Source organism: Solea senegalensis, linkage group LG8 (assembly GCF_019176455.1).
Source record: "Solea senegalensis isolate Sse05_10M linkage group LG8, IFAPA_SoseM_1, whole genome shotgun sequence".
NCBI classification, from domain to species: domain Eukaryota; kingdom Metazoa; phylum Chordata; class Actinopteri; order Pleuronectiformes; family Soleidae; genus Solea; species Solea senegalensis.
Window position 1 is genome coordinate 13,075,871 of NC_058028.1, and position 10,628 is coordinate 13,086,498.

The 10,628-nt window shown below is 43.1% G+C and overlaps 1 protein-coding gene across 1 annotated transcript; it reads left to right on the forward strand.

The window, feature by feature from the left end:
* The first annotated feature begins 481 nt into the window (after positions 1-481).
* bmp16 (bone morphogenetic protein 16) lies at positions 482-9,912 on the forward strand. Its single transcript, XM_044033007.1, has 3 exons — positions 482-720; positions 5,731-6,107; positions 7,595-9,912. The coding sequence occupies exons 2-3, from the start codon at positions 5,738-5,740 to the stop codon at positions 8,659-8,661; spliced, it is 1,437 nt and encodes a 478-aa protein (XP_043888942.1). The 5' UTR covers positions 482-720; positions 5,731-5,737; the 3' UTR covers positions 8,662-9,912.
* The last annotated feature ends 716 nt before the right edge of the window (positions 9,913-10,628 follow it).

The following is a 10,628-nucleotide window of genomic DNA, read 5'->3' on the forward strand; positions in this document are numbered from 1 at the left end:
AGTGGCCAGGAAAGTCAATTAGAGTTAAACTGAGTTTAGCAGCTGGTCAGTGAATGAAAAAGAATGAAAAAAAGTATATAAAAAAAGGAAGGTGTGTGTGTGTGTGTGTGAGTATGAGTATGGAAGGGAGGGTGAGAAAGAGAGAGAGAGGAAAAGGGGAGGAGATACAAAAGGGAGGAACTGAGTGGAGAGGGAGGGAGACAGTCATAGTAAGGAGGTTAAGGAACAAGAGGAAGTTATTCCCTGTGATACAGCACAGACAGATAGACGGACACAACTCACTTTCCTCCTGTAGCTTCCATGCACAGCAAGAGCAGCAGTGCCAGTGTGTTTTAAAAAAAGTAGAGGTGGAAGTGCAGGCGACAGGGAAAGGGAGTTGCCTGCCAGCAGAGGTCACGCAGACAGGCAGAGGGGGAAGCCAGTGCATGTTTTTAAAGAGTTTGCTTATCTGACACTGACAACAGGATGAGAGGCTGAGTGAGGGAGCAGAGAGGAGAGAAAATCATGGAGAGAACAGCTTTACCTACTGTTCATTTACACTGGAGAGACAGACAGTGGCTGCTCTGAGACAGGTGAAAAAAAGAGAGAGAAACCAAGAAAGAAAAAGAAAGAAATAGTCCACTGTGTCCATTCTGTCCAAAGGAGCGAGAGCCGAGGGATCGTAACACTGGAGCTCAAGGATAAACCATGGACTCTGCATACATCCCATCACACCTGGACGTGAGTACTTCATCCTTATGCTTCTTCACTCAGTCACACACACACACACACAAACGTCTGTCTGTCAGGCCACAGGGTAGAGGAACTGTGCTGTTGAAACCATTAGTCACTCTGGGGAAAAAAAGCACACACACACACACACACACTTACATGCACCTCTGGCACAGAGTGTTGCTCAATCAAAATCTTGTCCGGTAAGCAACTTGTCCAAGAATAATGTGCCCATTATGAGTTCAAAGAGCATAACGTAATTCACCACCACTGCAATACGCACAGGCTGAGTTGGCCCTCAGTCTCAACACTCTGCAGCTTTAATGTGAAAAGCAGAGGTTTGTTTTTGTTCTGTATTTCACATGGGTTTAGCTGTCAGACACGCAGCAACAGCGGTCTCTGTGCTCGGGTCGGACGTGTCAGTATTTCCACTGATGCTTTTCAGCGGTGGGCCTCCTGTTAACCACAATGCACTTGTGATACAGAGGAGACCTGTGGGCATCCCTGCCTGAGAAACCTGAGGAAAAAAGCGGCATGAGGACCCGAGACCTGTTGATGCTCATAACTCCAGCTCAGTCAAATGAGACTAAAGCCCAGATGTACAATACTGCATGCAGGCAGTTTGTGTGCACGTGTGCACGCATGCATGCCTGTGGACCCAGTAGTAATGCTTGTGTTTGGGACCTTAATCTGTTTACGCACTCACATTTAGGTCCCTTTTCGTCCTTATTAGAACATAAAGTGAACACCTATGTAAATCATTACATTTGAAGGTGAAGACATGTTGTAAGGTTAGGGTAAGTATAGACTTAAGTTAAGGTTATAGTCTCCCAACAAATCCACAATTTTACAGACTGCAATACTATACAGTGTGTGTATGTGTGTGTGTGTGTGTGTGTGCGTGACTCTAAATCTGCCTCCCACTGTCATATATTTACAGCCCAGCTCCTCCACAGTTTTACATCTTGGCTTGTGGTTGGACGGACGTGTTAGTACTCACTCTCTTTGATTGTAATGTGTTAAACCTTGTGCTGTTCATAAAGTGTTTGTGTGTGTATGTGACTTTTTGACATCTGGGTCATTATCCAGCTAATCGGTTCAGCTGGGATGAATTCAAGTACTATACATATGAGAGTCCAGTAAAACCACACAGCAGCAGTCGCTGATACCTGGAATACTGTTGGAATATGTAGTGATTTCATCAGTTACTCATCAGAAAGCAGAGCTACAACTAAACTTGCAACAGTTTTCGACCACTTTTCCACCCACCCCATTAAATTTTAGGTCCCCAAATCCATGCATTAATGACTAATTAAACATGATAAATATCATGCTCTCCATAACCCCATGCATGATTATACAGACTCATTTGTCATTTTATATTAAATGCAAAGGCCACTTTGGAAAAAAAGCAGATGTGTTCACAGGTGTGTGTGTATGTGTGTGTGTGTGTGTGTGCACTGTCCATCGCAACGTGACATTTTCTAGTATTTGCGTAAGCACAGAGCGACAAAGTGAACCCTGTGGCATGTAAGTTGCATGTATCATGTTCTGAAAGAATGAGACGGCAGCATAGAAAAATGTGAGCATGAAGGGGGGAGCGAGAAATCAGGCAGAGCAAGGGGAGGAATTTGGGAAAAGAAACACGGGAAGAACAACAGGAAGGGAAAGTTGAGGGACCAGGCATAACATGAAGACAGCAGCGGTGGATAAATCAGCCGGCTGCAGTGACACTCCAGCCCTCTGGCCCGGCAGCGGCCCGCCACACTCTTCCGCAAAAACACCATTCATTTTAGGCATAGGAAAAATGAGCAACGTTCATGAGGGAGAAGGAAAGAGACGGAGAAGGAGTGGGAAGGTGATGCAGAGAAGCACAAAAACACGACAGTGAGAACAGAGCAAAAGGACAAAGTTCAAGGAATGCAAGGAGGAAGGAGGAAGGGGAAAAGCATTAGGGGTTTGAAATAAACAGATAAAAGAAGAGGCAGCGAGAGAGAGACACACGACAAAAGACATTAGAGGGCAGAGGTTTTAATCAGCGAGTTCAAAAAGACACAGGGCAGACGTTCGTCTGCTGCACACACCAGGGTCAAGCTACAGTCTGCTTGGGAGGTCAGGTCACATTCAATATGTCTAATAGGCTAAGCTCTACACTCAAAACTGATGCTCACCTCATTCCTGGTCCCCATATCACACAGATACAAACATTTCTTTAGTCCGTTTTCATGCCAGATATGGAAATACGTTTAAAAACAATCTGAAGGGACGACATGAGTCAACATGAATGGACCTCAGGATCGGTGGCAGCCCGATGCACACAACACATGAAGATGCTAAAATAGGCCTGGATCCTCTTTGCTCAGTTTAAATTAGACAGCCACAACACAGACACCCAGGGAGATGAGAGAAGCTGTATGTATGTCAAAGTGATGTAGGGCAAAGAGGCCTCCATTTCTCCCTCTGGGTTCTTCTGCCAGCACACCCTGCCATGTGACAGCCGTGTTGCATGAACCTTTGAACCTCACAGTCACCTGGGTGGTTTAGCAGGTGAGGAAAGTACAGGAGCGAGGTGGTGTGTCTGTCCTTAACCTGCTTTACAAGCCTCCACAGTACATGGGAGAGGCTGTCCAGCACTGAGTGTCTAATCTGTAATTGTCCTTTGCTGTGTTGCCTCAGGTGAAGCAGCCCTGGGTGGGGCCCCTGGAGTTTAATAGATAGCTAGCAACAATCCCACGCTTGCAAGTGGCTTATTTTCCCATGGCTGCCCTTTGAACCACCTACGATAATCAATGCACACACACACACACACACACACACACATGCATAGAAATATCCACGCCTTCACACCTGTGATCGTGTGGCTGTTTTTGTGGTGTGTGGTGCGAATAGTGGTCATTACAGTGTCATTATGTGTTTTAAACACCTCTCTTATCTCACTGAAAAGCAGCTCATCAATTCTCTGTCCCTCTGAGAGATGAGATAAAGAGATGGAGGAGGGAGATAGAAGCAACGGCGTGGACAGGGAGAGAGAGGGAGAGCGAGAGATAATTGCCAGTGTTCTCATTTGAAATTATGCTTGTTCATTAAACTGCCATGATACTTCTTTTATTCGTCCCTTTTGCACAGAGGTTTAGCTCATTTGTAGTCCAGAGTGTCTTGTTCCCGACAGGTCAACAGGTCTTACCTTTTGGCCCTCAACTTTCTGGTGTCTAATTACTGGCTCATTTATTAACAGCTGCACCACAGAGGTGCAGGGTGTTAGCCAGGTCACAGTGGTAATTGCGTGACCCCCTGTCTGTGGTCATGTTCCCGCACGAGGAATAGTCATGAAGGGAGATAAGCTGATCGATTGTTTTGAGTCTGCTAAGAGTAGGTTCACTCTCTGCTTGGAGTGAATGGCATAAGCAAAGCAGGTGTTTTCATGCATCTGAGCAAATGGGACAGTAATAGATACAGTACAATACGTTACGTAATCCATCAGATCCATCATATGTTAGCTATCATTCTAAACTGTAAAACAGACACAGAAACAAAAATCTCCTTGTGTTTTAATGACATGTTTTCTCCATACTTTCACATGCATGTTCTACACTGAATGCAAATATATTAGTGGCTCCTGCTCCTTTTTTTATATATCATTTATAATTTTTACTTTTTATATACAGGTGAATATTGACAATATTTGTCTATCCACTTGAAGCAAAACAAGCTGTCAGCTCCTTTGTCTGACTGCAGGAATGTCAACATTCTTCAAAAAGTCTAGAGTCTAAGGTCAAAGAGCACAGCAGTTTCCACAGTGTAAACCCTGTCCAACAGAGTTGATTGTAAATTAAATATATTACAGGCGTTTTTACACAAGGATCAACGTCAAATAATGTAAACAATATTACAACAGGTCTACTGAATAGGACTTTTATATTTTGAATGAATACACTTTTAATTAGTTGTAAATTGTTTCAGTAATTTGGTTAATTCAAAAAGGAAGAGAACGAAAAAAACAAATACCCACAATTCAAATCCCTACAACTACATTACATGTCAGTATGTCCACAGTCTTTGATTAATGCGAGCTGTCTGTCATACTCTAGTGTTGATCTCTTTCACATGCAAGCACACACAGTATGATTAAAGTACACATAGAGGCGGGTTAATTGCTTCTGCTAAGGTGTCCTGGGAGATATAGAGTCTTGGGATAAAAATGTTATGTGTCATAAATCAACCGCGGGAGAAAAGAAAAAACCCAAAGTGGCACTGTTCTTACTGCCAGGAGTATCAAGCAAACAACTTCATGTGGACGGTAGATTTCTTGAACATATGCCACACGAAGGCTGAAAACTAATGAGAAACTAGTGTGTCCAGGAAGGAAAAGACATAAGCATGATATACAGAGTCCTGCAGCATCTAGTAGGAGCTATCGCTTTTGCAGATTTTCTCAAACTACTTGTTGTATTGTGTCTTTACGTCACATAATTGCACTTTTTATACCACAAACACCTACATTTAAAGCTGTAGTTCATTCATTTAAAATATAAACAAATGTCTGTTATGTTTCAAACCACTGTCAAACGTGTTCCTGATGGTCAGCAAAAGTCCCTCACTGCACACAGGAAGTGATTCCTTTTACGTCAAGACAAACAGAGGCAACTGCAACTTTATGCTAGTAAAGTAAGAGGTTGGAGTGTGACTGAAAACAAGTGCCTGTGTAACAGAGGTCAATTGTACTGGTAAAAAAAAAAAAAATTCTTACCGATGTATACACACAAACACTCCCTCAGTCAGGTCTGATAGTATTGCTTGACAAAGATAGGCACAACAGATTAAACAAAGGCATAATGTTAACATCATCATCAATAAAAATAACCAAAATAACTCTGCAGCTTTAAAGCACCTTAAAGGACCTAAAACAACAAACATGTCTTGACAAGTTTATCTTTTATTTTGTCCACCATTCCTTCTCCACTTCTACAACCTCTTTCCTCCACACACCTGTTCCACCATCATCTCCCTATCTCCTCCCAGGTCCACCATGTTCCCTGCTAACCTCCTGCTCCTCATGGTCCTGCTGCTACCTCAAGCCTCGTCTGGTCGCCAAGGTGGAGACACCAGCGAGATCAACCATGGCAGAGTATCCCCCACATCTTCCTCCTTGTCGCAGGCACCGGCCGCTGCTTCACTGCTGGATCCAAGTCTGGCTCAGACCATCCAGAGTCTCCTCCTGAGCCGACTGGGCCTGCAGTCACAGCCTGACCCTCGGCCCGGAGTGCCAGTGCCTCGGTATCTCCTGGATCTTTACCGCTTCCACCAGCAACAGTACCATCTATTAGAAGACCCTTCATTTAGTTTCCCAAGCCAGCACATTCAGCAGGCCAACACTGTACGCAGCTTTCACCACAGTGGTAAGTTCACTGACACATCATGGTGCCATAATCTAAACCAGTTTTATTGCATTAGAATATCCAAATCATGATCGCTTGAGCTGAGTTTGACCTTTAAACTGTTCTTCCAAAGACGATATGTTCATACGTAGTGGTTTTTTTTATCAGCCATAGATGCAGTATAAAGATCTAATTTATGAGGATGTTTGTTGTGACTCCCCACTTAGCAATCCAAACACTAAAACTCATATCCTCTTAGATAACATGTTCACAATACTAACCTCCAAAAATGTGCAGAAAGTTTTAGAAACGTCTCACTCCTATACCCTACCGCCAAATGCCCGACAAACTTTTCTATATTAGCAATATGGACTATGTGGAAATAAGAACACTGACATGGAAAAAGCTCTTAACTAGAGGAGTTTAAACCACCACCAAGGCTGCTCAATTTTCCACAGTGTCATTACACATCAAGTGCCAGGTTTCATATACATGACCAAAACTTTATAAGATATTATTACATGACTTTTTTTTAGCAATATTGACTTTGATCACTAACAAAAATCTGAATCTGAATCTATATGTGTATACTGATCACCATCACAATCTAATACTTTCTGCCTTGTGCTATAACTTACATTCTTAGAAAATGACTCAAAATATGTTCCTAACAAATAAACAGACAAATATTAGCAGAAAATAAAACCTTCTTGGCAGAGAGACAAATACATTTTGATACCAGGCCCCAAAATCAGATTTTAAAAGCTGGCGTGATCGGATAAGAGCCTAAATTGTTCATGACAAGAAAATGCAATTCTGGAGTCAATTAGTTTGCCTTTATTCCACTCAGATAATGCTTTTCTTATCAGCAGCTTGGAAAACAGCTGAAGACGCCTGCTCACCAGGACTGTATCAAAAATGTGATCGGGATAACTTCACCTGTAAACCCTGGTGTTCATGTCGCAGCACAGAGGAAATCATTTACTGCCACTCTCTACAAGACATGCCTACAAATGACCTAAAATAAGTTTGTAATAATACACCATATTTGCACATGAGGGGTGAGATTCTCCTAAATAAATTGTCAATTTATCATGAACTTGTTATGGTTAAGAGACGCACGGTCCAGAATGGAATTCTCAAGAATAAAAAAAACCATCAACCATCTGTCTTTTACACAAAGCCAGGTTCATCCTTAGTTATATGGATTTTACAAATACATCTTATGTGACAAAACTTCTTTGGAGAAAAAACCCCCAAATGTTCTACCAAATGGTCCAAAAGGTGAGCTACTCTAAACCCTTTGTCACTGTAAATGATTAGTCATTTGATAATATCAGGTAATTTGCAATCTCTCCTCCTCTTTAGCTTTTTCAAGAAGGACTTGGTAACTTTTGGTAACTTGGTAACTTTTAAAATGAAAGATGCTTGCATCTAAAGTCAAACAAAGCAAATTAAAACCACACTGACATCCCATACCCTCTTGTCTCTCTTCATCTCTCTCTTAGAGCATCTTGGAGACAGGCCCATACCAGATGATCACAAGAGGGTTCACATTTTCTTCAATATTTCCTCCATCCCTCAGGATGAGAGAGTGCTCTCCGCTGAGCTTCGCCTCCTCCGCAGTAATAGAGCCTCCCTGAGCCCCGAGCCCCACAGAATAAACCTATACCTCTCTGAGCACCATGAGGACCCAAAGCCAACTCTTATGGAGACAAGGTTGCTCACCTCTGGCCTCCATAGCCATAAAGAAAGTGATTTCTGGGAGGCGTTTACCTTAAGTGCAGAGCTCCTCCATGAGGCCCTTGCTAGGAGTGGTAGCCTTGGCTTTCTGCTGGAGGTCCAACCTGAGAACAGTACCTCCTTACCGCTTGACCAGAACCTCTCCTCTGCTGCCAGTGAGGAGGAGGCAGAGAAACACAAAGAGGGTCACTTGAGGGTATGCAGGTCTGTTGATCAGGATGAGCATAGCTGGGCTCAGGAGAGACCACTCTTGGTGACTTACAGCCACGATGGGCGTGGAGAACCTTTAGTCAAACATGGCAGGAGGACCTCAAGTGGTGGCCAGAGGATGAGAGGGAGAAATGGGACAAAAGAGAAACCTAGGAGCAGAAGCAAGGGCCACAGTAGGGACCAGTCCTGGTTGAGGGCTAAAAAGACAGCACCAGGTTGGGGGAGTAATAAAGATGGGGTGGTTTGGAGCGACAAAGGAAGGGTGAAAAGGAACGGCGGCCGTGCTGCGAAACTGAAGCGCCTTTCCCGCAATAGATGCCGCCGTCATCCTTTATATGTAGATTTCAACGATGTGGGCTGGCACAAGTGGATCATTGCGCCCAGCGGTTATGATGCCTTCTTCTGCCTGGGAGAGTGTCGCTTCCCTCTGGCCGACCACATGAACTCCTCAAGCCACGCCATGGTGCAAACTCTGGTGAACTCGGTGAATGGAGCGGTGCCTCGGGCCTGCTGCGTCCCCACCTCCCTCAGTGCCATTGCCCTGCTCTACTTGGACCCTCAAGACCGAGTGGTGCTGAAGAATTACCAGGACATGGTGGTGGAGGGCTGTGGCTGCCGGTAGTGACCTATAGAGGTTTGCATTGAAGGCAGAAGAAGGTAAAAGAATAGACTGTGTAAGAAACAGCCTCAAAGACTGGTAGAGATAAATGTAGCAGCATGAGAAGAATGAGAGGAGAGGAGGGAGCTAAAGGAATGGGTAAATCAGCTAAATCTGTTGCAGGAAAAACTGTCAATGAAAAGAGAAAAGAAAAAGAGTGTAGCATGACCTGCTACACAATGATGACACAATAAGGCAGAGGAAGAATTGCGAGCAGAAATATAATCAATGCAAGTAAACTGCCAGGAATGACCTTAGACTTAATTCAATTTCCCATTTAGCAATGAAACAGCTGCGTGCACCATCATGTGAGAGGCTACACGTTCCTCCATGAGAAGCTTTGACATCACAAGGTGTCTATTCTGTATCTAAGTGTTTGTTACTCATATCACTCTCACGTCACTCTCTGAGGTGAACTGTGTTTAGCTTTCATGGAGGGCAAGCATAATTGTAGGCAGTTGGAGTTGGCAGGTGAGGACATGAATTTTAAGCTCTGAGGCAGAGTTTAGACAATTGTGTGTCTTTCTGATGGACTTACTGATGAACAACAGCATCAGCAATACATCAATGGCACCAGCATGGAACCTGAACTTTGTGTGACAGTGTTGTTTCTGCAGAATTTGAACGGAGAAGTAAGGCGCATCTGTTTTTGTGAACATTAGCATTAAAGGCAAACTCAACCCTTACACACTCCTGCATCACAAGCTATTTAAAACCACAACAATAATGGTGAGGAACTATTATGCTATTGTTTGAATGTACTACTATTACTATTATTTAAAAAAAAAAAGAAAAGAGAGACTTTTTTGTACATTTCCTTTGCAGACGTGAGGAAAACCCATGTGACGGTCGTCTTGTGATTATACATAATTCATGACCATGAATGGCAATTCTAACTTAAAAGACACAATATGTATTTAAATAGCAATAGCAATATGGTGTATTTAATCTTGAAAATATTTAAGATACCTGCACTCAACAAAGCATTCAGAAAACTGAAAGACGACAGTGGACATGAAGTAAGTTACGGTAGCTTTGCATCTGTTCAGCGTGTTGAAGTAACACGGGCTGTTACTTCAACGTCACACCTTATCAATGCACACATTTTGGTGTCCAACACATGATAGCAGACATGATGGTGTTGCCATTAAAAAAAAAAGCTCAACTAACAAGCCAATTGGAAGCTCTGTGTATCGTAGCTACTGAAGTGTGTAACAACAGGTGTCTTTCTTAGTTGTGTCTGCATGTGTTGAAACTTGGACTTCAGTGCCTTTCAAACAGGGCCTTTAAACGTGTTCTCTGCTGAGCTTTAGTAATTGTTTTTCAGTGTTGCATTTTTCTCTCTAAATGGAAACATTTAAGCAAAAGCTTGTAAAAATGTTTGACAGTATACCTCTAATAAACAAAGCAAACAGCACCGACTGTGTTTTTCTTCACATTTCCTTCTTTTTAGGGATGATTTTTCTTGGAGCCACCGCATGAAACACAGGCCTCATATGTTTATATTTTTCTTCAGCCAATAATGAATTTTTGGAGGAAAAGCGGGAAGCCATAGCACAGAGACTTTTACACAAAATGATAGTTTAGCTTAGGAAGTGACTTCTAATTCACACCAATACAGCTGTGAGTCTGAGATCAAGGTTTAAATGCAAGAGGAAATGTCCTCTCGTCACCGCACATCCTCCCTGACAAAAAAACCCCACTGTATCGCCTCCCTGTAACGCCCATGAGCAGTGCACACATGCTTCCTGATCCCAGATATCTCATGGAGACATTGCCAGAGATGAGCAGTCATTCCACTGCCATTCAGATTTTTTTTTTTTTTTGTGGCGAATGCAAAAGTCAAGCAAACACAGCAGCAGCGTCTTTCGCCTCCACATTCCTGCATGTGTGAGAGGAAGATCCTGTTCGCTCAGCCTCCACCAGATGAA